Raw genomic sequence first — 27,331 nt, forward strand, 5'->3', positions numbered from 1 at the left:
AAAGATTAGACAATATATTATTACAAAAGTGAATAAAAATGACCTGTGATCCTACATTCAAAATATTAGTCAGATACTCTGTGTCCTTGATTCCTTGTATAAACTTTCCACTTTAGTTGGGCTTTGTCCCCAGAATATATATTCTGTATGAATGCTGAGGAATGTTTTTTATCTTTAATACTTGGATTTACTACTCATAATTTCGTTTGCTTGTCATGCAATGTGTTTTCTATTCTAAACTAAGAGAATAGAATTCTTGTCACGATCTTGGGAGTATACACATAGTTTAATAAAAACCAAATTTAGAATAGACACTAGAATTTACTATAGGGTCTGAATCTAAGAAGTACATGATTGTGTCATGCCTATTTTTATAATGATATTACAACAGCATGAAAATGTCTTTTATGAGATGAAAGTTTGAGAATTGCTGTTATGTGGAAAAGAATCTGCAAGAGGTTTTAAAGTTTTATTTTTGCCAAAAACCTTCCTATAAAAAATGTAAGGAAAAGATACCTGAAAATAACTGACTATATACACTTGCCAAATGATTAACCATTTTGGTTATCTTTCAATGACTACACTCACCATAACCTGACTGTTTTTTGAATTGTATAAGACCTTAAATAATTTAAAAAATAAAATCACCCAAGTCTGTGGAATGGAGTGAGAGCTTCTATTAAGCCACGTTGCCTCATATAGAATTGTCTAAACTCAAAAGGACATGTGCATCAGTAAACATTCTCCTATTTTCATTTACTCAGCTCTGCTATTTTAGAGTGAATGTAGTGAAAACTATTTATAATTGAAAACAAAAGCCTACTTATAGTTGCTTATTTTTTTCTTTTTCAGGTTGCAGACAGTAGGTTGCATGCCTCCCCCTGTGTCTTCTGCAGTGATTTTAACCAAGGCAGTTGGTGGAAATGAGGTAAGTCACAGGGCTAATTTTGTTTAAACATAAGTGGGTGCTATGCTTTTATTTTATATTTTATTTTATTCTATTCTATTCTATTCTATGATGGAGTCATGTCACAAAAAACATATAACCATAGCAGCTTATGAAAGAAGTGGGTGAATTCATGTTTAGGATGATGCTAAAATTGACAATAATGAATGAAATTTAGGATTTCAAAGAGAAGAGCAAGGGAGGTGAATGAAATAGGGATGGTGATTTTTCTACCTCAGTGGGAAATGAGGAGACAGAAGACAGTGAGTCCAAGGCAAGGGACTTTTACATCCAAGACTCATCAACTGAGGACACCTGCCGTGGCCATTCCTTAGTTCTTAAAAAATTTGTAGCAAATTAATTCATGGGAAAAGGGTCAATATAAGTTTAATGGCAAATGAAGATGATATAAAAAAGGAGAAATTAGGCCAGGTTTCTAAGATGAGTTCAAAGAAATTATTCAACTACTAGGAAACTGTGACCAAAGAAGAGTGCTTGTATATTGGGGTGGCAGTTGTCCATTTCGGGAGCTACTTATAGGTGGTTTTTCTTGGCTGAAAGACCCTACGACTTTATACTGAGGGACTCTGCTTTGTAGTAGCTTATTCCTCCTTTTCCACTAATATTTTATCATTCAGAAAAGAATGCTATAGAATGAGGGAGGATATAAATGTTCCCACTGCAATTCGTTCTTAGGATTTTGCTTTCTTTGCATCTGTTTTCATCTTTATTCACTTTATTCAGTACCTGCTATATTCCTTTTACAAAAAAGTTAATTGAAGTATCATCGACATACAATAAACTGAACAAATTAAAGCAATTTAACATTTTGACACATGTATGCATTGGGAAATCATCAACACAATTGAGATAGTGAACGTGTTCATCACCCTCAAAAGTTTCCTTGTACCGCTGTGTAATCCCTCCCTCCTGTTGTCTTCCCCAGGAAACCTCTGATCTGTCTTCTGTTACTATAGATGTTTGCATTTTCTAGAGTTTTATATACAGTAAGTCCCCTACATACGAACCTTCAAGTTGTGAACTTTCAAAGATGCGAACGTGTGTTCCATCGATGTCAGGCATGAGTGAAATTGCACCTTGCTCTCCGTCTCCTATTGCTGACAGCTCTATCCTCTCCCACCTCCTCTCCCTCCTCCAGTCAGTAACTCTTCTTGCCTGTTTACTCGATGCCAACCCCTGTATGCCAGCTGTTGTACTATTGTACTTTTCAAGGTACTGTAGTGTAAATTAAAAATGTTTTCTAGTTTTTGTGTTTGTTTTTTATGTACTATTTGTGTGAAAAGTATCATAAACCTATTACAGTACAGTACTATATAGCTGATTGTGTTAGTTGGGTACCTAGGCTAACTTTGTTGGACTTGCAAACAAATGGACTTACGAATGCGCTCTTGGAATGGAACTCGTTTGTATGTAGGGGACTTACTGTAACGGAATCACACAGTGTGTACTCCTTTTTTTTTCCTTCTCTTACTCAGCATAATTATTTTGAGATTCATCTATATTGTGTGTATTAGTAATTCAGTCCTTTTTATTGCTGAATAGTAGTATTTTGTATGAATATGCCACAATTTGACTATCCATTCACTTGGTGATGGACATTTGGGCAGTTTCCACTTTTGGGCTATGAACATTTGTGTACAAATCTTTAAGTGGACATATACTTTCTTTCTTTTGAGAATACGTAGGAGTGGAATGGCTGGATCATCTAATAGGTGTATGTTTTAGCACCTTTCAGCCAAGGGAAGAATCACCAATAAATATAAGTCATCTATAAACAGCTTCTGGAGTGGACCATATCTGTCAATATATAAACACTCTTCTTTTACCACCAGTGTATGTTTAACTTTTGAGAAATTGCCAAAATATTTTCCAAAGTGGTTGTATCATTTTACATTTTAAATAGCAATGTATGAGAATTGCTGTGTTCTACGTCTCATCAATACTTGGTATTGTCATTCTTTTTAATTTTAGCCATTCTAATATGTATGTAGTTGTATCTCATTGTGGTTTTAATTTAATTTGCATTTTCCAGTGACTAATAGTGGTGAGCATTCTTATCTTTCCATGTGTTTATTTGCTATCCATGCCTTTCTTGGGGAAATGTCTATTAAAATTTTGTTTTTTAAAAAATTGGGTGTTTTGTTTTCTTATTGATGAGCTTGGAGAGTTTTATATATTCTGGATACAAGCCCTTCATTTTATCTATATGCTTTTAAAGTGTTTTCTCCCAGTTTGTGTTTGTCTTTTCATGTTCTTATCAGTGTCTTTTGAAGAGCAGAGTGGTAGTGGAAGAAGTAAAGGGTGGTTGGGTTCTGTATGTATTTTGAAGGCGCAGGGTATGCTGATTAATTGGATGTGGGGTATGAGAGAAAGAAAGGGGTCGAGAATGACTTCAGGGTTTTTGACTGAGCAGCTAAAAGGATGGAGTTTGCTGAGATAGAAAAGACCACTACGTGAGAGCCGCTTTTGGGGGGTATTTAGTCTGGGTAGGCAAGGCTATACTGTGATAACTAAGAACTCCAAAATCTCAATGGCTTGTTAAGCATATAAGTTTATTTCTTGTTAATGGTACCTGTTCCATGTTGGTCAGTGGGAAGGTCTTTGCCATCACTAAGGAAGCCTGGTTGGCTCCACGTCTTGAAGTACACCATCTGGATGGAACACAAAACATTTTCAGTTGCCACAGCACGGAAAGAGAGAGATTGGAGAATCACAATGGGCTTATCATGTCCAGGCTGGAAATGACATATGGCACTTCTGCTCACATTACATTGGCCAGAACAAGTCATGTGGTCTTATCATGGGTTGTCATTCCTGTGCCCTGAAGGGGAGGGGAGCTGGACGTTGATGAACACTTGTAATGTCAGCCATATGGTAAAGATCAAGAGCTTATTTTTTTGATGTGTCAAGATGCCTATTACATATCCAAACGAAAATGTCAGTGAGCAATTAGAGTTACAGGGGTTGAGAGGTGAGGGAGTGTCCTAAACCTGGAGACATAAATTAGGGAGTCATCAGTGAATAAATTGTATTTAAAACCAAGATTGAGGATGAGATTCCTTAGGGAGAGAGCTTAGATAGAAAAGAGCAGAGGTTCAAGGACTGAGTTCAGGAACCCTCCAACATTAAGAGGTCAGGACAATGAGGAATAACCAGCAAAGGCAACAGAGAGTATAATTAGTGAGACTGAAGAAAAAAACAAGAGAGCATGGTATCCTGGAAGCCAGGTGAAGAAGGGGTTTGAAGGAGGAGGGTATGATGAGCGGTATCAAATTCTGCTGATGTGAGTTGTGTAAGATGAATTCCGAGAATTGACCATTGAATTAAGGTATGTGGAGGTTACTGGTAACCTTGACCAGGGTGGTTTTGTTGGAGCGTAGGGGCAAAAGCTTGTAGAGTGGGTTCAAGGAAAACAGGAAGAGAAGAATTAGAGAGAGGAGGTCTAGACCATTGTTATGAGGTCCTTTGTGACAAAAGGGAATAGAGAAATGGGACTATGTTTAGAGAGGGATGCGGCCTCAAGATATATTTTTTTAATGCAGAAAGAGAGTGTATTTCTATCATGATGAAAATCGTACAGCAGAGAGCAAGCTGTGGATTTAAGAGAGAGTGCTGGAGTAGTTTATTTGATCAAGTGGGAGACAATGGTATTGGGTTGTATGAGCTTCAGTAGGAGCTTGGACCATTTGTTCATAATAACAAGAGGGAAGGCAGGGTGCTTGGCTATAGATCCACGTAGATGGGTAGAAGGGGTACACTTGGGAGTTTTTTCTGGTGGCTTTCATCTTTTCTCAGCAGCAGAGAGTGGTGATGGGGGTAAGTGCTATTAATGTTCGAGATGAGAGGAGAAAATGCGGAATTGCCATGTAGATGGGGAGAGTGAGTCAACTGGAGAAGATGGTAGCATTGCCAGGCAGCACCAAGGACCCAGCTGAAACCAAGCCATGCATTTAAAGTGAAGCCAGGCATCATGGATGCGTGTTTTCTCTAAGCCACATTTAACTTCTCGGTGTAGGAATGGAATTGGCAGATAGTTGGATTTAACCAGCATTTCAGTATGCCAAGTAATTCTTTCAGTTGCCACATAATTAGTGAGGTAGAGAAGTTATTGGAGTCTTGGATTAGCACCTGCTATGATTATCTTTCTATTGCCTTGAAAGAATTTGAGGAAAGGGTCTCCTGTGGTATATCTGAGACTAATGGTAATTGGTTTAAAGGTGTCATTTATCTCTTTCTTTCTAATGTGATTCCCTTAAAAAACTTTTCTTTCTCAAATGACTTTTGGCAGAAGTTCAAAGTTCACTCATTTTCTTGACATCAACATATAACATTTGAAATTGTATCTACATGTTCATTCCCCAGTAGATATTTAAATTATTTACATTAATGTTGCATGTTAATAATGCTGAATTTGTGAACATCTCCTTTGTTTTCTAGCATCATTGGTCTCTAGTTCTTTAAGTGTTTATATTGTGCAGCTTCGTGATTGTCATTTAAAAATTTTATTAATTAATTTATTTTTATTTTTGGCTGCGTTGGGTCTTTGTTGCTGCACGCGGGCTTTCTCTGGTTGCGGCGAGCGGGGGCTACTCTTTGTTGTAGTGCGCAGGCTTCTCACTGCGGTGGCTTCTCTTGTTGCGGAGCACAGGCTCTAGGCACGCGGGCTCAGTAGTTGTGGCTCGCAGGCTCTAGAGCGCAGGCTCAGTAGTTGTGGCACAGGGACTTAGTTGCTCTGCAGCATGTGGGATCTTCCCGCACTAGGGCTTGAACCTGTGTCCCCTGCATTGGCAGGTGGATTCTTAACCACTGTGCCACCAGGGAAGCCCTGTCAAGCGTTTTTGAAGTCCTGGGGAATAAGACACAATTTTTCATAAATATTGAACATTGAGCTTCAGAAATGAAGCTTTCAAAGTCCATTTTGGTCATGTCTTCCGATGTGCAGTGAATAGACTATTTTATATTTATGTCAGATTATGGAAGAAAATGATCTGTAGGTAAAAATACTAGATAATTTTAAGTTTCATGGTTTTCTAAAATACTGTTATAAGGTAACCGAATATAGGCTTTTGTTGAAATAAATGTAAGGGAAGATTAATCTTTTGTATCATATATCGGAAAAAACTAAGGATAGAAAATAAATTTTTTGGTGCATGTAAATGAAAAGATCCAAAAGCGGAGTGCAGTGTCAGGAGCCATTAGGTGAAGGTTTCGATTCTACTTCACCGTGGTTGTCTGCTCTGTCTCACACACAGCGGCTATGTACCCACATGGATTTTAGCATGGGGGGAAAATTACTGGGGCACATTTCCATGTTACACTGTTCTTTCCAGCTGACCATTCTTTGCAGTGTTTATACATGTAAGAAAACTTTTTTCTTTCCAAATTTTGTTATTAAACTTATTGACATTGAGTTTATGCTCTCAAACACTTATATATATATCTTTTAATACCTGTACACATGTTTAGCATATGCTCTCGTATGTTAAAATGTGCGACTGTGTAGCATATTTGTATTTAATGATTTGGGGGACATATGCAGATACAATAGTGTCATTTGAAATGATTCTCTTCATTTTATTTTGTAAAGTTGTTGTATAACTTAGAAGGAATTTTTTTTTTTCTGTTACTTATATACCTCTCATTGTAAATGCTTTTTTCCATAAAACTGTTGGTTACTGAAAGGTTTTTGTCATGGATTGAAAGTTACTGCATCCCTTAAACTCACATCTTGTACTTTGGTGAGAATAGCCTTTTTACTTTTTGTTAAAGTTCAAAAACAATTTCTGTTTTTATAACTTAGATTGTTTTTGTTTCAGTGAGCCAATTAAAATTTATAATCATTTTTAGGAGCAGAGGGAACTCAATGTATGTGCATAACAATGCATGTACACTGGGATGCCAGCATATCCTTTAGGTATTAAAGTGAGACTGTTTGAGGTTATAGCTGACTGGCAGTCTTATTTCGTGGCTTTTAAATTTTAAACTACTTTCAATTAAGTATTGGAAACTTGGTTAGGTTCGTTTTTGTGATTGTTATTTATTCATTCCAGTGTTTTAAATGCAGTTTTTCAAACCTGCAGGATTGTAGTGTATGATGTTGACATGGTCTGATTGGTGGCGATAATGGTAGTGTGTGTGTGTGTGTGTGTGTCTGTCCTAATTACATTGCCACGTATAAAAAAGAAGATAGGTCAAAATGTTTTTTATTCTAACATGGGAGACATAGTATAAACACATATTTTTTGTTTAAAACTGTATACAGTTCTGTTCCAAATGTAATGTTAGGTGGTAAAAGACATGATTTTTTTTCCAAAAGCCTTACATAGGTTTTAAACTTTATGAGATTCGCTAAGAAAATCATTGTGCTTAAATTCAAGTAACTTCTGCGTTATAGTAACTACCACAGGGATTTCTTTTATAAAAGGCGTTACTTAAAAAAAAAAAACTGGAAAATTATTTCCCTAAGTTTGGAGAGAAGGTATCATGTGGGTTTTGTGTTGTTGTTATAGAGGTATTTTTATTTCATTTGACACTTATACTGTTGTTTAATGAAAAAGCAAGAGAGGTAGGGTTTGGGAAAAGATGCACTGTCTCCTTTTACCTCTATTTCTTTTTTTGCAAACTGAGATACGGAAGGATTCAGCTAAAAGCCCTTCCTCAAAATATGAAGTAAATATGAGGTCTTAATTTCCAAGTAAAGTTGCGAAGCTGTATAACTTTGTAAGATTTTGTTAGTCTGGGCAATAAACTAAGTAGGAGAGAAATGTAATTAAGGATTTCTATCTTCAGATATCTGAAGGAAAAAAGAAAAGGAAAGCGAAAGCATTAAGAATTATAATAGAGGAAAATCAGAGCAAGTTAGGAAGGAATTTCCAGGCATATCTGAGGGTAATATTTTATGCTAAATACTATGTTCTCTGTGTTTAAGTCTGAGCCTGATAATTTGAACCAGGAAAGTAAAACACCTTCACCACTAATAGCAGTGTACTGATAACAGGCATGTTATTTATGTTGGTCTGTTTATTTATTTTTTTGTTGTTGTTTTTCTCAAAGTGAATTCTATAGATCGCCCACATCTGCGTTACCTGGGGTGATTAGAAAAAAAAAAATCCCTTATCTCCACTTTAGACCTATTGAATTAGAATGTGTAGTGGATGGGCCTCAGAATTCTCCCTCTTTTTAAAAATTATGAAATATCATATCTATAAAAAACATATATATCCATTTTAAAGCATAATAATAAACACCACTGTGCCCACCATCCAGCTTTAGAAATAGAATGTACTGGTCAACAGTAGTTTAGCACCCACTTTATGTAGACACTGCCTTTTACCTTAGGGAATAAAAAAGGAGAGTAAGATCTGGGGCCTGCCTTCAAGAAGCCTACATTCAGTGTCATGTTACACTATTCAAAACCTCTATTTCATATTAAAAACCTCACAAAAGTAGGCAAAACAGAGTAGAATGGCTTTACATTGGCCCATATCATTAAAATCATTGTTTTTTTTCTTAGTGTAGAAAAAAACCAAAATGTACCCCAAGTGAGTTCAGTCTCATTCAGCTGTGTAGGGCAGCCAGAAGTTCCATTTGGGGATATGGACTGTGGTTGGTTCCTGTAGGCATTAAGCTGTCCTCTTGCCTAGTCTAGAGTTAAGATGGTGTGTTGCTTTTAGTGTAAACAGATTTAGCTGACGTTTTTATTGTGTTTTAGTTAACAGGCTGAAGGATTTTAGAACCCTTTGGTAGTCATGCAGAATTCCAAGTAAATTTTAAGGAAAAGTTTTGATTTCAGGTATGGTAGAAAGGTGACAAGTTGAAAATGTGTGTGTGTGTGTGCGCGCACATGCGCTTAATTTCATCGATGGAGTTATTGCCCAGATCTCTTCAAAGAAAACTTAAGAATGTCTCCCGAGCAAAGAAAATTATTACATGTGGTGAACTCTTTAAGTCATTGACGAAGGTCATGGCAGTCTGAGTGTATTTAAAAAAAGGTGTCCTATCTGCTTGGAAAGCAAATGAAGCACTCATTACGAACTTTAAAATTATAGCTATGAGAAGATTTTTGCTAGAGGTGAAAGATCAAGATCGTCACAGTCCAAATGAAGACGGAAAGTTCAATTTCTGGCTGATCAGCAAGGCATGAAACATTTCAGGGTTATTTTGCATTATCAGTGGGGAGTTGATCTTGCTAATCCAATGCATGAAGATAAGATTCACTGAAACATTTATAAAGGCATTTAGAGTAGATCTGATCAGCAGAGAGAGGACTTGAAGTGAGAAGGAAATCTGATCTGTCAGTCACTGTCTCAGCTTCAGCCATCACTGGACTTTTGTGTACCTTGCATTTCTCTCCTGTTAAATGGGCTTGGTCACTGCTTTTGCTTGCAGTGGGAGTTTACTGGCCTCCTGGAGCAATCTTGTACAACCTGAAAAGCCTGTCAGTGTTGAGCCCTCTTGCAAGCTGGCCTATGTGTACTTTCTACCCTCCAGCCTCCTGTGCTCTCAGAGAAATGGTAACAGTTTTTCCTCTTTTTTTTTTTTTTTTTTTTTTTTTTTTTTTTTTTTAGTGGTACGCGGGCCTCTCATTGTTGTGGCCTCTCCTGTTGCGGAGCACAGGCTCCGGACGCACAGGCTCAGCGGCCATGGCTCACGGGCCCAGCCGCTCCGCGGCATGTGGGATCTTCCCAGACTGGGGCACGAACCCGTGTCCCCTGCATCAGCAGGCAGACTCTCAACCACTGTGCCACCAGGGAAGCTCCAGTTTTTCCTCTTTGACAGATGAAAGAAAGGAAGTAATAGCAGCAAGAAATTCCATATCCCTACTAGTCTTCCATTTCTACCTTTTAACTTTAGTCTCACTATCTGGATTGGGTTAGCATTCTTAGGAGCCCTCAAAAGAGTTGACTGGGTTTGTTTGAAGCTGTTATAAAACTGGCTTGAAACATACCTAGATTTCCCAAGATTTTTGTGTGTAACTTAGAATTCTCTCATTTAACCCCTTAAAGCCTCTCAAATTGTCTTCTGTTTCTACCACTCCAACCAAATGGGTCCTCTCAGTGGCCGGCAGTGATGTCTGTTCACCAAATCCAGTGTCCCGTTCTCATCCTTCATGACCTGACTTCAACCTGTGACACCACGCCTACTTGCTTCCAACTTCCTTTTGCTTCTCTGACCCTCTTCTCTCCTAATTCTCTTCCTATGTTTCTCATCACTCCTTTTCTTCTTACCTGGCTCCTTTCCCATCTGAATGGGAGTGTCTTCCAGGGACTTGATCTTGAAACACCTTGTTCAGCATCGCAGATTCCTGTTTCCGAGCCCTTCTTTCAACAGCTGAAGTCATTTGACCCCCACCTTTGGGTCCAACTCTGCCTCAGACATAAGGACAAGTCCTGATCTTGGGTGAGAAGTATTTAAACAACACCAGCTTAACATGCTGGGTGCAGCATCACACCTGAGCTGCTAGGCCTCCTGACCTTTTAGCAAAGGATACACTTGCCAGGAAATCCAAGCAGGTGTTTGATTCCTGCTTTTGCCATCACTCACCTAGTGGTCTGAGTGGTCACCAGGTAAGCCCTGGACCTTTCTGAGCCTTGGTTTTCTCATCTGAGGATCAATAGTCTTTGCATCCTTATTTCATAAAATTGCTTACAAGGATCTCATGAAATCATATGCAGAAGTACTTATAAATTGTGAGGGCACGTATCAAGCAAGCATCAGCGTTATCCTCATTGTAGAGGTTTGTCACTGATGAAATCACCTAGTTTTCTGAGTCATTATCATTGCTTCCTCAAAGTTTGATCTAAGTCTATTCATTTACTCTGTTCATTCATTCATTCAAAAATACATGTTGAGTACTTACTATAGCTTCCTATATATCGTACCTTCATAGAATTTTCAGTTGAGTAAGTGATATAAAGCATAAACAGTAAATTGCAATATAAGAAGTTTGGTGTTTAAATAAGTTTACAAGATGGCAGGTGTCTAAATAAATTTAACAAACTGGGTAATCCCAGTTTATTAGTTTTTATTATAGATCCTCAACATTTTTGTATAAATATTTCTTACCATAACATAGAATATTCATGTCAGATATCTGAGATTACCCACTCTGGGAACTAAAGGGCACGGGAAGTCAAGTTACTTATGGAAAGATTGCTTTGGGAATTTAGAACCAGATAAAGAGGACTGAACAGACCTGCAGGATGTTTCCTCTAAACTGTAATGCCTGGAAAACCACCCCGGGTTCCATTGTAACTAACAAACAAACAGACCACAGAAACAATCAGGTACCATGTGTCCTTTGAACAATTCTTCGTAAACATTGGACATTTGTTATCTAATTCTTTTTCAATGTCAGATTGTCTGCATATATTATGACTAACATAAAACATTTTTCAATAATTTGGTTTATTTCTATTAGTTACATTTTAATAATCAAACTTCCTTTTTTAGGGTGGTACCCTGGGTCCATTAGTGATTTTGAGGAAACACTAGTCTAAAGAACAGCACACTCATCACTTTTTTCTTAGTTAATCTTATTTGATTAATGTTCACATTTGTTGTATCTCATTATAGAGAATTTGATTATTTATACCTTCATTTCCAAATTCTGGGCAAGCACCTTTTTTAGGTTCTTTGGCTTATCTGTGCATTGACTACATGCTAGTTACATATATATTTATATGTGTTTATAAAGTTGTTACTATTGAAAAAGGAGACTTATTCTCAATAATTTATTAAACCATGGAATTATGGTAATACTAATAAATTAAACCTGAGAAGACTTAGTTTCTTCTCTTGGCCCCATCGCTAACTAGCTCTGTGATCTTGGGTATTCTCTTTTTCAGCTTTTTAATCAGTTGTATGTAGGCAGGGTTGTTTTAGATGAATATACTTTGGGAAAAAATATATAAGGACTTATATAAATGAGAGGAGGTAATCTGCCATTTTAAGCTGTTTACTTCCCGGTGAAATATGATCTACTTTATTGTGTTAATTGTAGATCTTTATGCTTTCTCAATTTCTTCTCCCTATGAGATTATCCGCTTCGTAACAGAGCATTACATTATCCATGTATCTTTCACATGAAGATGCTTAGCATCTGTCAGTCTAAAGGAAACAAGCATAATCTTTACTGCATTGCTATGAACTTTGGAAATGACTCTTTTAAACTTTACTTGCTTTATGAAGACATCAGACTGTGTCTTCTAAGTATCTAATGAGAACATCTTGCTTAGTGCAGTAAGATTTTTTAAGTCAATTATTCATGACCAAGAACACTTAGACCCAAACTAATGGTCTGAATATATTGAGTGAGACTGAGCTGCGTTCTAATCAAGTGCCAGGATTAGACCTGAAGGGCCCTTTAAATGAGTGATTTCCATTTTTTAAAAAAAAAACACAATTCACAGCTAGAAACTGAAAAGGTACTCTGTGTAATTCACTCTCTCCTCTCCTCTCCTGTCTTCTTCCCTTCCCCCTCCTCCTCCACCTTTCTCCTTTCCTTCCCTTCCTTTTACTTCACTTTCTTTCATTCTGTAAAATAAATGCCAATTTACTAATTGGTTTTGGGAACTACAGTTTGAAAAACACAACCCTAAACTGTAGTGGAAACGTGCCACCTGTATTTCCTCCTGAGTCAGCTCCTCTGATCCTCTGGACAGAATTTCTAGCCTTCGGTCTATTCTCAAGGAGATTCCTGGCCTCCGGTTACTTGCAGACAGTTCCTTTGGTGTTGGCCCTCAGACCAGTGTGAGAACTTTGTGTTTCTGAGAAAGTCTTCTGCTGCTTGGGATCAGTTCACTTGACCAGTCTGCTCTATAATAGAGACCTCCTCATCTTCCAGTATCTGCTGGTGGAAGTCCTGCCTATCAGTCAGAGGCCCAGCTCAAATAATCATTTCCCTCGTAAGAAGCCTTGCAGATGCCCAGGCAGAAATATTAATCTTTTTTTTCCTTCCACAGGAGAGACTGTTTTTGTACCCTTAATCAGATACTTTTGCATGTGTTGGGCTCTTTAATCAATTTTTGACTTTTCTTGGCAGGAACTGCTTTTCTTTGTATCCCTTTAATGCGGTACTAGACTATCCATAATAAAAATGGCAAAGGATTGGGGAAGCTAGAGAATGACTCTAGCTTTGTATGACTCTTAGTCACGCGATGGTCCCCGCAGAGTTGTTCAGAACAATGTGAGGTCACTTACACTGCAGTAATTTTCATAAGTATATGTTCTCAATCTCTCCTTCAAGTATCTTTTTGTATTTACTGTGCCAGAATAAAGTGGGATAGAATTGAACAATGTTCTATCTAGATTAGACATATTTTCTCATTGATGTACGTACATTTTAGATCCCATTAAGAACGCTTATTTATGGGAAGTTTTCAGAGTTTATGCTCCATAGTGTTTCTCATTAAACAGTCCTTTAGATCTGGACTCAGTGACAGTGTTATTACAAACTTCCAGTCTTATTACAGTTACATTAAGTTCATGTTTGACAATGGTATAGTTTTTCAAATAGGGAGACCATGGTACTTTAATTCTGAAAACCAGTCTGAGAAACTATATGAGGCAAAGTGTATTTATATATTTATATATACTAATCTTTTTTTTAAGTGCATAATGAGTTAGCCTGTGAAAAATGCTTTTCAACTTTTGTGGCCCTCCTTATCAAGGACAGCGGGGACTGATATGCCTTAATTCTTGTTTGAGTTTATGTTAAGTCCTTGTCAAAATAAGCCATTGTGGACACTCATTGCATTTATGCAATGGAGTTGCTGACATGCGTTATTCTTTTAGTTCCTCCAACGTTTGATGTTTCCAGTTCCCAGATAGTTTTAATTACCAATTGTTTTGCTGTGTGCTTGCACACTTGCTGTTAAATGTGAGATACATAGTCACATTTTCATATGAAAAATGGAAGCTGGCATTAAAATTAAAACAGATCTACTATGCTCAAGTAGTTTATAAAGAGACACATGAATTCTGTTGGTTTGATATCGTTATCTTTTTATGGATAACCAAAAATGAAATTTTTATTGGAGGATTATGTAGCTCTCTTGAAAAAAATTTTATTTTCAAGTTGTGTTTGAAATACTTCTGAGGGTAAAAAACGAACCTACTTCAAGAAACAATTTGCCTGTGGTTGATGAAGTTTTACAACTTCAGGCGCAGTTCATTATAAATTCATTGTCAATATAGAAAGAGGAAAGAAGTTAATTGAGTTAGAAGCTTGTTTGTTTAATTAAAGGAGCCTTTTACTGGATGGAAGAAGCTTGACCTCAGGTTTTACAAAGCCTCTTAGACATGTGAAGAACTGCTAACGTTTTTCTACGCTTTCCCACTTTCTGACCTGGAAAAGAAAATAAGGGCACAGCAGGACAATGGAATGACACAGAACGGCAACAACGCACAATTCCGGGAAGCATTCTTAACTTTGGGCAATTCCTCTGCCCTAAGTTGATTTATTTAGCTGCTGACCCACACAGCAAGAGATAACTGCAATCACAGTAAGGTCTTGCCATCAAAATAATAACATCCCAGCGCGTTTATAGCTCACGATATGTGTCAATCCTTGTTCTCAGTGCTTTATATTATATATTAACTCCTTTAAGCCTTTTAACAACCTTTTGAGCTAGGTACTATTATTATTATTATCTCCATTTTATAGATGAGAACACTGACGCAAAAAGAGATTAAGAAACTTGTGCAGGGTTATGTAGCGCAAAAGAGGAAGAGCAAGGATGTAAACCCAGGCGCTTCTCTTTCAATGCCTGTGCTCCTAGTCTCCCCTTCAATACTAGGCTCTGAGTTAACACTGGAGGTAGATAGGACCCATGGTACTAAAGGCTCTCCATCTACATGTGACTTAGTGCCTGAACTACTTAGGTAAGAAAAATAAGGGTTGATCTACGAGTAGACCAAAAAGCCAGTAGTTAGAAAAAAAAAAAAATGGAGTTAGGTAAAACACTAAGAAGTTGTATAGGTATTGACTTTCCCACTTGACTGCAAGCCTCCCTTGAGGAAGCTTTCCCATCTCTCTACCAGGGCTCTGTGGTACTGACCCCATCAAGGCACGTATAGCACAGAGTATTGTAAATGCCTGTGTATCTCACTGTCGTCATGAGATGACAGAAATGTGTATTTCTTATTCACAGTTGTGTCCTCTGTGTCTGTTGCAGCATTTGGCATGTACTGGGGCCACAGTAAATATATTTGCATAGATTAATATTCTTGAAGGACTTTAAATCTAGCCCTATCAGTGTCTTCATTTAAATGTCTTCCTAAAGTAATATCTGATATCTAGTTTTACTTTGTTGTATGTTAAATAAACTTTTATAGAAAAATCATTAAGTTTTGTAAAAAATCAGGATACATAATTGGCTGTCTCTTGTAATATTTCTACTTTTCTCTGTTATTCACACCTGTTCTGCTTTGTCTAAGCATCAGCAGTCATAGCCACTTACATGGTGGCAGTCTCCAAAATGGCTGGCATAATGCCTAGAAGGAAATACAAGATTTCTAGTGCTTGGAAGGGAATGAAAGACTTTTATATGGTTGATCTGGCCTGGAAGGGAATAAAAGACTTCTATAGGGTTGATCTTGCATTTTCAAACCTACTAAGTGATGAAAAACATACACAGACATTTTAGTAGCTGAATGGGACCTTTTAGTCTATTTTCTTCCCTTGTAAATTTTGGATGCTCTTAAATTAACTAGTCTAGTAAATATCTCATATGGGAAAAATGATTTTAACATTAAAGATATTAGTAGATACTTAAAATATATTTTTTTGCATGAATGATAAGGTAAAATTTATTTCCCTTATTTAAAATAAATAGTGATTTCTGTATGGAAATTTCAGTATACAGTTGACCCTTGAACAGCGTAGGGATTAGGGGTGCCAACCCTCCTCACAGTTGAAATCCATGTATAATTTATAGTCAGACCCCATACCCTTGGTTCCTGCGTATCCATGGATTCAACACCATATACACATCCACGGATTCAACCAACCACTGATTGTCTAGTACTGTAGTACAGTAAAAACTGTAGTGTTTACTACTGAAAAAAAATCTGCATATACGTGGACATGGGCAGTTCAAACCCTTGTTGTTCAAGGGTCAACTGTATATAGAATTAAAACATATGCCAGTACTTCTTTAGATCATCTCCTATTGTGATAAATAATTCATTTTGCATATCTTATGAAATGCTTTTACCTGTATTTTCTTTTTCTAACCTCCCAACAGTTATATGAAGTAGATAGGACTGGTATTATGTTATCCTGATTTTCGTAGTTGGTCAAATTAGGATTTAGAGGTGAGGTGACTAAAGTCACACAGCTGGGAAGTACAGACTCCTTCTCCAGGACCCTTTCATCCAATTATGCGACATCTTCAGCAAAACCAGAAAACTCTAGAAATCAGTCACATGAGAAGGAGCACCTAGATCTTGTGTTGGCTTCTCATTAAAGGTGGATGGCTTGACATTTTTTCCGAGAGATGAATGTCAGTGTACAATTAAAACACATTAGCGAGCATTTGCAATTTGCAGAGCACCGAGCTAGTATTTTGAGGTGCGGGGAGGTGGAGTGCACCTCCCCAAGAGAATGCAGTGTCGTATGCTTTCAGAGTTTGGTAATGAAATGGGGAGAACTGGGAGCGTTAACAGCAGGTGCGTGTGAGTGAGCTAGTGGAGTAAGTCAGGAGGGAGCAGGGGAGGTCCCTAGAGCTTGAGCTGGGCCCACAGGTCCTGGTTGGCAAGTTGGTTCTTGGAAGTGATAGGCTTTCAAATTCTCTCCTAGTGCTTAGGGTATCTTTTTGAAAGGCCTCCCCCTTAGGGTTAAGATAATACACTGGTTGGAAGATCCAAGAGAATGGATGAGTCTGATGGAAGGGGTGCTGCTCACAAATCCTGTCCCCGTGGCCTGATCAGTGCAACATACCTGACCGGCATGTGAGAGCCGGAGTGCAGACTGACCAAAGAAGCAGTTGCATTGTGGCTGACAGTTTGACTGCAAATGTTGCTTCCTTTATATTTAGTGAGCTAGTGGCAGAATTACTGCTTTGCTGTGCCGCATAGGTACCAAATCTGAATGGAATAACCAAACGCTTGGGTGGTGTGGGTAGGTCAGTGGCACAGGGAGGTCAAGCCTGTGTGCCCTGCTTCACGGCCGTTGCAGAGTTAAAAGAAAAACTCACCACTGCCCTAATCACAGGGAGATTTTTCATGTATATCTCAGCAACTTCCATTCCCTGCAGGATGAAAACGTGAAAAACAAAGCCGAGGTTTCCTTCTACGCCTCAGACATGGGAGGCCTTTTGTCTTGAATTTGTTTTTGTACCACAGACCCAAACTCTACCATCAGGAAGCCAGTTCCACCCAGAAAGACAGCAGCACATATATCTCTTTCTAGCAAATGTTATTCCAGTATCTGAAACTGTAAGATACCATGTACATGCTTTTCCTTTAAAGCCTATTTAAATAGAAAAAGTTAATTTCAATGTTAGAAATGCTATAAGTACATACCCACTTTTCCCCCTAAATCCACACCATAGATTAAGTTACATAAAATATCTCCCAGCAATAGATACACATTGTTTAGTGTTAGCTTGTTAAATGATTACATTAACATAATGTGTACATGCTTTGCAAATTACAAAACATTATATAATTACGTTATTGCTATAGATGACTGGCTTTTAAAAAATTTGTTGATTGGAAAGTCTATTGGATGTAGCTGATTGTTCATAAATTAATTATTGCTCTCTTGACAGCTTATCTGAATGGCCTATAGTTTCTAGTTGAGTATTGAATGTCTTATTGAATGTTGTGTTATTACTTTGGGGGTTAGAAGTTAAATGTGGTATTTTTCACCTTGGTTGATAAGACTAGTTTTATCATGATACCTGAAAAAACATTTAGTATTTATTATCTCTCTTACTTGCCTAAGTTGCTTCACATACTTCTTTTTGCCTCATAAGCCTGGGAAGAGACGATGCTATGATAGTCTACTTGATTTTTTAAAGCTTAATCATTTTTTATAATTATATTTTAAAAATCTATGCCTCTATCATCTGAGCTTCTCCCTTTCTCTTTCCTGTCCTTCTCCTCTTTTTCTTCCATCACTGTTTCTCCCTCTGTTTGCTGGTGAATTTTAGTTCCTCCGCTAACTAGGTCTTAACCCAGGTAGACTCTTTTTTTTTTGGTACGCGGGCCTCTCACCGCTGTGGCCTCTCCTGTTGCGGAGCACAGGCTCCGGACGCGCAGGCTCAGCGGCCATGGCTCGCGGGCCCAGCCGCTCCACGGCATGTGGGATCCTCCCGGACCGGGGCACGAACCCGTGTCCCCCGCATCGGCAGGCGGACTCCCAACCACTGCGCCACCAGGGAAGCCCCCAGGTAGACTCTTCAATAGGTTCCTGCATGGTCCTCTGGCACCTTTGTTATTGTCACTGCCCTCGTGGTCATCTCGCCATCCTGTGGTCTCTTGGAAGCTCTGGGCGTAACTGTTTTTCAGCCCAGAGTGGGGCATCCACTCAGGTTTCCAAATCCTGAACTGGGCCTTGTAAGGACAAAAGTATCTACTTTCCTGGCCCTACATATTCTTCCAAAAGCTGTTAGGGTCAGTCAGTCTGCTCCGGCAGTGATCGTCTTTGACGGTCTCCTGGGACAGGGGATTGCCCTGCACACCAGCTCTGTATGTAGCAGGTGTTTTCAGGGTCCGTGGGACTCTGAATCATTCCGCCCTCAGCACCAAGATATTAGGAAGCTTCCTTTAGAATGTGTGACCCTGTTGTGCTTGCTGCTACTGTCATGCTGCTGCTGTCATGCTGCTACTGTCATGCACCTTTGGGCCTTTCTCCTTGGCAGCCACTTACTCTTTAAAGTGCTGCTTCCAGAGGCTTCTCAGAATGAATCATTGCAGCTTTATATGGATGTTGCAGAAGGCACGGAGATCAATAGCCAAATGAGAGGAATTTGGGCTATAACTGGAACTCTGTAAAATCTCCAGTCAGAGTCAAATCATATAATCTTCTTAAACTCCCTCCTCCATGATTCTGTACAAATAATTCTCCATTTCATCTGGGAGATGTGCCTTAAGGGGAATTGGTTTGGTTTTTCTGATTTTTCACTCTTTTGCTTCTTTTCCAACATTTTTTTCCTCAGTGGCGGCAAGGGATGGGGGTGGGGTGATGGAAAAACACTGTCTTCAATCCAGACCTAATGTTATGTTTTCATCTCTACGTTGACTCGGTCTAAGCCAACACACGATATTAGCTCATTGGGAGAATCTGCCTGATTCATTTATTTAGTAAGCACTCTATTCATATTTAAGGAAATAAATGAAATTCACTGTGTTGCAAGGAAATGAATTGATTCCCTGTCTCTTTAATTGGATATTATTTTAATTGGATATTATTGATATTTTCTCAAATTGAAAACTAATTTCAAGTCTCTTTTTTTCATCATGGTGATTTATTGCTAATTCTCATTCTTTTATATGAATTATACTCTTCAGATACCAGTAATAGTTAATGAATTTGTTTTCCCTTTGTTCCCACTTGTTTATTCACCTACAATAGTAGTTGTATTTAAGTGAGTATTCTGGTTAATATACGTGTCAGACACCTCTGGTTGCTTTCTAATTTCCTTTTCCCTTCGTCTTTAGAGCAGAACCCAAACTTTCAGGTGGGCACACTGCCACCTAAATACTGTATTTACTAGACTTCCTGGTGTTCTAGTGGCCGCGTAACTAAATTCTGGCCAGTGAAATGTAAGTGAAAATATTGTATATTAACATCCAAGACATCGCTTTAAAAGTAGGTGGTACAGCCTTCATTTTTCCTTCCTCTCTGCTTACTGGAATGTTGACTTGATGACTAGAGCTTGAGGAGAAAACTTCGGCCATGCTAATGATTTGACCTGCTAATGATAGCAGAGCAGCAAGAATAGGATTCTGGGTCCTTTTGTCTGTGGAGCTGCCATTCCAGCCCTGGATTGCCTACCTCTGGACTTCCTTCACGTGAAAGAGAAGTGAATTTCTCTCTTGTATAAGCTACTGTTATTTGGAGTTTCTTTTTTAGTGTGTGTATGTAGTTAAACTTAATCACAATTAATATAAAATATATTTGTATAATTTTCAAATAATAGAATAGAATAAAGTAAGCTTAGCACTGGAACTACCCTGAATATAATTTAAAATAATATGATATTTGGAAGGCACTTGGAGAGCCGGATTAATTCCTGGGTCCGTTATATCTTAATAGTTCACAGTATTGTAAAAAAATCTCATTGGTTGTCTTGAATTTTCTACCTCTTTTAATTCTGGAAATGCAGGTTAATATTGAGAAATAGTTTTGTTACTTAGCAGCAGTATTCCTAATGTGAGGTCCCAAACTCTAGACATCTAGGGGAAATTTTGGAAATACGTTTTTTGGAATCTATTCTGCTAATGTGCTCTGGAATTGATTTAGGGCTTTTGTTTTGTTTTGTTTTTTCATTTCTTGAGTGATGGTGATAAGAGTATATAAATTAAAACATGATTGCGGATGCTTCTCATTTATGTATCTTTGGTCAAGGAAAGACATTCAAAATAAAAGACCTCCAAAGTTTCATTATCTTTGAGTTTTCATATTATTATATAGCTAACATAATTCTTTTAAAAATTGTTGTAAAATATACAAACATAAATAAAATTTACCTTTTTAATTATTTTTAAGTATACAGTTCATTGGCATTAATTACATTGCTGTGTAATCATTACCACCCAGAACTTTTTCATCTTCCTGAAATAAAACTCCATCCCCATTAAACAATAGCTCTCCATTTCTCCCTGCCCCCAGCCCTCAGCAACCAACTTTCTTATTTTTGTCTCTATACATTAGACTGCTCTAGAAACCTCATGAAAGTGGAATCATACAATATTTGTCTTTTTGTGAGGGGCTTATTTCACACTAACATAATTCTTTTGCTTTACTTGATAATAAATGAATTGTTATTGCTTAAATTGTTATTGGTTAAATTTCTTACGTTCATCCTCTGAAAATTTTTGTCTCTAGTGGTAATTATAATGGATGTTAACAGAGTAGATAGTGTTAGGATAAAATAGGATATTAGAATCGTTAACTTATGAAGTACACTACAAGGTAGAAGTCTTTATATAGTTGTGTTTTGAATATTACAAAAAAATTGAAACAAAACAAGGACTTATTTTGACAGGTATGAGATGAATGCATCAGGTATTTTAGCAAGTCTCATGAGTTTTCTGTCACCCTGTTTAAGAACATAAATGTCATATGTAGTATAACACTTGATCTCATATATTAGCTGAATGTATTGCAAATAGATAAAATGTGATTTTAGGATAAAATATTGAAGTTCACAGATTAAGCCATTATCCCACTTGGCTTATATTCTATTTGTGTAATAAATGGTAAATTATTTTTTTTCTCAGAATGTATAGACTTGGGGGATTAAACAATAATCCCTAAAAAGGAATTAAAATGTTGATGATTATTTGTTGCCTTGGGGGGAAAATATTGATAATCTTTGTCATTTCAAAAATAACATTTTGTCCTTGACTGAATTGTTTGGCTTTTTTTTTTTTTTTTTTTTTTAAGCTTACATCACTTCTTGCACCCTCTTGCTTTCCTCAGAGGCACATTACAGAAGTATACTTTAATCGAACCTTTCTGGTAGATTGGCAGCTAAGATTCTTTCAAAAAAAATCCCAGTTAAAAGTAGAAACGTGATAGGAGGTTGGCGTAATGAGAGGCATGCAACTGTATTTGCAAATCTTAGACATCATCCCACGGTTTTGGTGTAACCCTTCAGCTGACAGTTAAAATCTTTGTTTTATCAGTCATCACCCAACCCTAACAGATGGGTGAAGAATTAATCTGATTTGTATTTTTCCTCACAACTTTCTCCTACACATTGTAATATTCTGTGATTAACATTCGGTGAGTTCTTAAAGATGATTGATGGGCCTTAAGGATATAATATATACATCCTATTTAAATTATGCTGGAGTAAAACCACAGAACAGAAGCACTCCTAAGACCACTGTAGAAATTTGAAGACAATTTTGATACTCTCGTCCACTCGAAAAGAAATCTGCTAATACTGTAATGTTTTTTCCCTTGCCAGGACCCTCCTTGCCTGGTGTCATTTCTTGAGCTCTCCTGGGAGGAGATTAGTCTAAAACAACAAAGTAGCCAGATGTCTGGTTCTGAGAGAGTCCCAGAGGCCAGGCTACGGTAGGCAACAGAAACCGCATGGGGCTGAAGATCAAAGATACCTGAGAATTACTTATGGGCACATAGTATGTGTCATTCCCATTATTAACAGTCTGAGAAAATTTGTTTCTCTAATTAACCCTTTTGTTGGAATAATCTTAAATTTTAGTGAGTATATTTCTTTTTTGATATGTATTCTTTTGTGGAATTTTGAGAAGTGCACGTATCAAAAGAGAGAAATGAAAAGGAAGTCACATGCTTGATTGAAATCTCTAAGCCTTTATCCTTATCCAAAATAGATACGCTATCCAGTGTGTAATCATTTATTCATGAAATAAGTGGGCATTATGGTTCTAAGTTAAAATTACAAATTAAGAGTCTGGAACTACATGGTTTCTACATACAAAGAGCTGTTCTTAAAGCCCCAATCCTTAAAGTACTGTTATTTCAACTTTTAACCCTTTCAGAGTGGAGATTTTTAAGATCACAGCTTTCTGGTCTTAAAATGAATTCAGAATAAATCCCAGTGGTGGGAAATCTGTCCCTTATTAATAGTTGACCTCTTTCTTTTCACATTGGTATTATAATGAAATGCTAATTAAAAATTCTTGCCATCCTTTACCTGTTTGCTTTATAGGTATAATTTTATATTGTTTAGACATATACAGATTTGGACAATATGAATACATTTGCTTTTTAGAGTTAGTCTTCGTCCTAAAGCCTCTAAAGCCTTTTAGCTGAATTTATTCTAAGGCACGAGGAAAAATCTAACGATAACTTCCCATGTCTTAGCCCCTAGATGAGAGTATCAAAAGAGAGAACAAAAGATTTGGGTTGGCCTTGCCCCTTGTTTTTGCTTCTGTTCAATATCATGATGTAACAACAAAATCATGTAAATGCCTTCTTCCTGCTTTCCTTGAGATATAATCATAAACCATTGTTATCAAGAGCGTGATTAGCCAGCTTTAGCGCTTTTAAGTGCTACCACACATTCTTTAACATCTGGTAATATAAACTTGGCATAAAAGCTGTAAAAATGTCCTTATACCTAATTGGAGCTGTGTGTTTGCTATGTAGTGCAGAGGTTTCATCTCCTTTGTGTGATGGTCAAGGCTTCTGTTAACTCCTTGAGGAAAAGGAAGCTCCTAGGAGCAGTTTATAAGGATTAATAGATCTCTTTGTCTCTAGATTTAAGTACGGAAGCAAGAATAAAATATTGGCTTCTTGCACAAAGAACTGGAGAGGAAACTATTTTTTTTCAGAGCAGAATTTGTTGTTACTTCCGTGACAAAGGGCGATCTGCGTTTTCACTCTTTCCACCTGTGTTTCTCTCACTGGCTACCATTGTGAACACCATTTGCTATCACCAGAGGTTGCTTATTTGTCTTTCTTTTTTTTTTTTTTTCTCTTTTATTTATTTGCATTTATTTTATGCTGAATTTATTTCCAGGCCATAAGTTTTTGTTTTTTCAGTTTCTTCTGGGATATCTTTTTCTCCTGTGCAACCTCTTCTTCTACTTTAGGAACAACCTGCTGTGTTTCAGTGAGGGTCAGCTCAGCGTGGCAGGGAAAGCTTATGCACGTGTTGTCTGTAGGTTCTGTGCCGAGGCTGTGTTCACCTGGATGTGCTCAGTGATCGGAGAATCTGCTTCTAGGCCCTGTAGTTCAGCATTACTCTCTGCTTTTTTAAGCATGTGCAGTAAAAATTCAGCACTCTTTGTGAGCCATTGACCCTGCGTCCAGCCCCTCTGTCTGGCCTGGGCACGCCTACCAACTCCACCATTGTAACCACAGCATGGCACACATTGCTTCTGTAAAGTGACGTCCTTCACATACTTGGTGGCTTTTCAGGTATGCATACCCTTCATGGCCTGGGTGATTTCATGAGTGCTTTTAAAGTGAACACAAAGATTTGAACCTCTTGACTTGTATGACTCTGGGGGGTTTTCTGGGTCACATGAATAGTGAGCCATTTTCAGAGGTCACCTCGCCGCTTATGGGAAGAGGAAGCTCTGTTTTCCTATTTTGAACGCAAGTTGTCAGCTATGACGACTATATCATAAATATTTCTCAGCCCCAGTTAATGGCTTACTTTAAGTAAGTAGTATTCAAGAGTAACAAAACACCTCCCAGTACCACAATATTAGTCAGTTCCTTGGAGTTGGTTATATGGCAAGATTTGATCTGAGGGAATGAGAGTCTTAGTTCCAGGACTGAGGTCCAGTGGTAGAAGTAGCACTCCACCCTTTGTAGACCAGGGGGCGGTTCTTTTTTTTTTTTTTTAATTTATTTATTTTGTTTTTATTTATTTATTATTTTTGGCTGCGTTGGGCTTCATTGCTGCGTGTGGGCTTTCTCTAGTTGTGGAGAGTGGGAGCGAGTGGGAGCTACTCTTCGTTGCGGTGCGCGGGCTTCTCATTGCAGTGGCTTCTCTTGTTGCGGAGCACAGGCTCTAGGCACACGGGCTTCAGTAGTTGTAGCACGCGGGCTCAGTAGTTGTGGCTTGAGGGCTCTAGAGCACAGTCTCAATAGTTGTGGTGCACGGGCTTAGCTGCTCCGCGGCACGTGGGATCTTCCCGGACCAGGGCTTGAACCCGTGTCCCCTGCGTTGGCAGGCGGATTCTTAACCACTGCACCACCAGGGAAGCCCCCGGGGGGGGCTGTTCTTGTTTCCCTCTTTCCCCTCATCCGCAAGACACACAGACTCATGTACACACACACACACACACACACACACACACACACACACACATACACACACACACACATGTAAAATAGGGATCTGCTAAGGAAAAGACAAAAAGGTAACCCCTCTTTTTATCTTTCAGAAGTTACCAATGTTGCTGACCATGAACCTGTGAATGCCTTCACCTTGGGTTGCTCCACTGACATTTGGGGCACTCATCTCACTCCCTGCCCACCTTCTTTGCCTCCTCTCCCCCTCCCATAACTTATGAACCATTGCTGTGTATATCAGCTCTTCGTGGGGCATTTCTCCCACAACACTGTGTACAGAGATGTGTTTAATTATGTTTTTTAAAAATTAGATATTATCAAATTTGAGGAGGTGAAGAGTGTGGGTTTTCTAGTTCCTGCTTTTTATCTATTCACTTGATCTTCTCATTCATAGATTTCTTTTTGTATGACCTTCTCCTCTACCCTGTCATATTTTCTCTTTTTCTTCATCTTCTACTTTTCTTAACTCTGTTTCAGCATTCTGCCTACAGCTTTCTAAGATGGGTTCTGATTTGAAATAAGAACTAAGCTGTTAAGAGCAGGCAATTAAGACCTATATTAAAAAATTCTTTTAATAACTTAATGCATAATGATTCAGTACTTGAGTGGGCATGGAGGGAGTAATCTATAAACTTTTTGTGATGGGATTATGTGCTAAATAAAAATGCTTGCAATATAACTCAAGTTGGCTTTGTTAGAATGTGATGATAATACACATTTTAATTCCTCTTAATTTTAAAAGCTTTGAGGTTAAAGGTAGAATCTTAAACTTTTCTTTTTAATTTATGATGGTCTGAAAGATCTTAAGAGCTCCTGACTTACTTACCTTTTTACTTGCTTGCTAAATTTCTTTAGTTTTAATTTAAAGTTGTATTTATTCTCACCTGAGTTTTGGAGTAATAGCCTTGGAACATCTGTTTACTGTTTAAAGCGGTGGTCTTTGACTTTAAGTTGCCTGAGAGTCTGAGGTTGCAAAGTGATAGGATTAGATCTTAGCAGATGGGACGGTCCTTTCCCCAGTGGCAAGTGTAGGGTAGCATGCTGCTAGAGAGGGCAGTCCTGGAAGGAAAGTTACGGTTTTTTTTTTTTTTTTTAATTAAAAAAAATATTTATTTTTGGCTGTGTTGGGTCTTCATTGCTGCACGTGGGCTTTCTCTAGTTGTGCCAAGCAGGGGCTACTCTTCCTTGAAGTGTGCAGGCTTCTCATGGCAGTGGCTCCTCTTGTTGTGGATCACGGGCTCTAGAGTGCAGGCTCAGTAGTTGTGGCTCGTGGGCTCTAGAGCGCAGGCTCAGTAGTTGTGGCACACGGGCTTAGTTGCTCCGCAGCATGTGAGAACTTTCCAGACCAGGCCTCGAACCCGTGTCCCCTGCATTGGCACGCAGATTCTTAACCACTGCGCCACCAGGGAAGCCCCAGGAAAGTTATGTTTTGAATACAAATGATCAGTTCTTGAATCCTCGTGACTTCTAACTCTATTACTAAAATAAAAAAAAATGTTTTTAAGAAGTTGTAGAAAGTTATGTATTGTCATATCCAGTATGAGCAGTTGACTGAAGAGAAATGTTTACAGTGGAGTAGTTTTCCTTTTTCAAGTAAGATTTACATGATTCACTATGAAATGAAACTACAGCCCATAGATAATCAGATACCTAAGAATAATGTTTGGGAAGCTGGGTTTCCTGAAGATATGAGACTTAGTTATTTTAGCCTGGGGATTTTGCCTGGGGAAAAATGTATGTGCCTCAACAGCTGAAGGGCTATTCAGGAAGAAACAAAGTAAAATGGCATCTATTTTAACGTGTAATTTCGATATTTCATACTTAATCTTATCCTTGGCAGAAATGTCAGAATATACTAGCTGCAAACCGTCTCTGAAGCCGTATCTACACTATCAAATTGAACTGGGTAAAGTCTTTAAGAATCAAGTAGTTTTCCACGGGGAGAAGAGGGTCCTTTCTAGGTAATTCTCTGCTGGGAAAGGACTACTCTAGTAGAATAAAAATGAAGATGTGGTGTATTTCAAATATAGGAATATACAGCCTAAAGGAATGGCTGCAGGGAGGAGGGGAAGGAGATTTTAAACTTTGGTGTATCATGGTTTGTTTTGCATTATTTTCTATTTCTACTTATTCCCACTTAAATTTGAAATAGCACTTTCTTTCATTTATGCTTAGGTTTTTTTTTTTTTTTTAACCTCATCCAAAATTGAATATCTCATGCTAGAAATGATACTACAATTCTGTCCCTTATTTCCTTCTCTACCATTCTTTAAAGGCTGAATTATTCTAGCTGTATAACTTGCTGTTTAAGTTAAAATCAAGTTCTTAACTAATGGAATAGCTAGATTTCTATTTTCTATAAATGCTTTTCTTTTGCTTATGCTAGAGTA

The 27,331-nt window shown here is 37.9% G+C and overlaps 1 protein-coding gene across 3 annotated transcripts in view; it reads left to right on the forward strand.

Annotated features, from left to right (window-relative positions):
- The window catches only part of SLC10A7 (solute carrier family 10 member 7), a 250,750-nt gene that overhangs the window by 17,081 nt on the left and 206,338 nt on the right, over positions 1–27,331 (forward strand). For 2 of the 3 annotated variants that reach the window (XM_024736219.1, XM_024736220.1), the window contains exon 4: positions 853–928. In XM_024736219.1, coding sequence (XP_024591987.1) covers positions 853–928 — 76 coding nt within the window. Of the gene's footprint in view, positions 1–852; positions 929–27,331 lie in introns of those variants that run through there. The other variant, XM_024736221.1, reaches the window with a different exon arrangement.

The sequence above is a fragment of the Neophocaena asiaeorientalis genome, unplaced genomic scaffold (genome assembly GCF_003031525.2).
Source record: "Neophocaena asiaeorientalis asiaeorientalis breed wild unplaced genomic scaffold, Neophocaena_asiaeorientalis_V1.1 scaffold7, whole genome shotgun sequence".
Classification (NCBI taxonomy): Eukaryota; Metazoa; Chordata; class Mammalia; order Artiodactyla; family Phocoenidae; genus Neophocaena; species Neophocaena asiaeorientalis.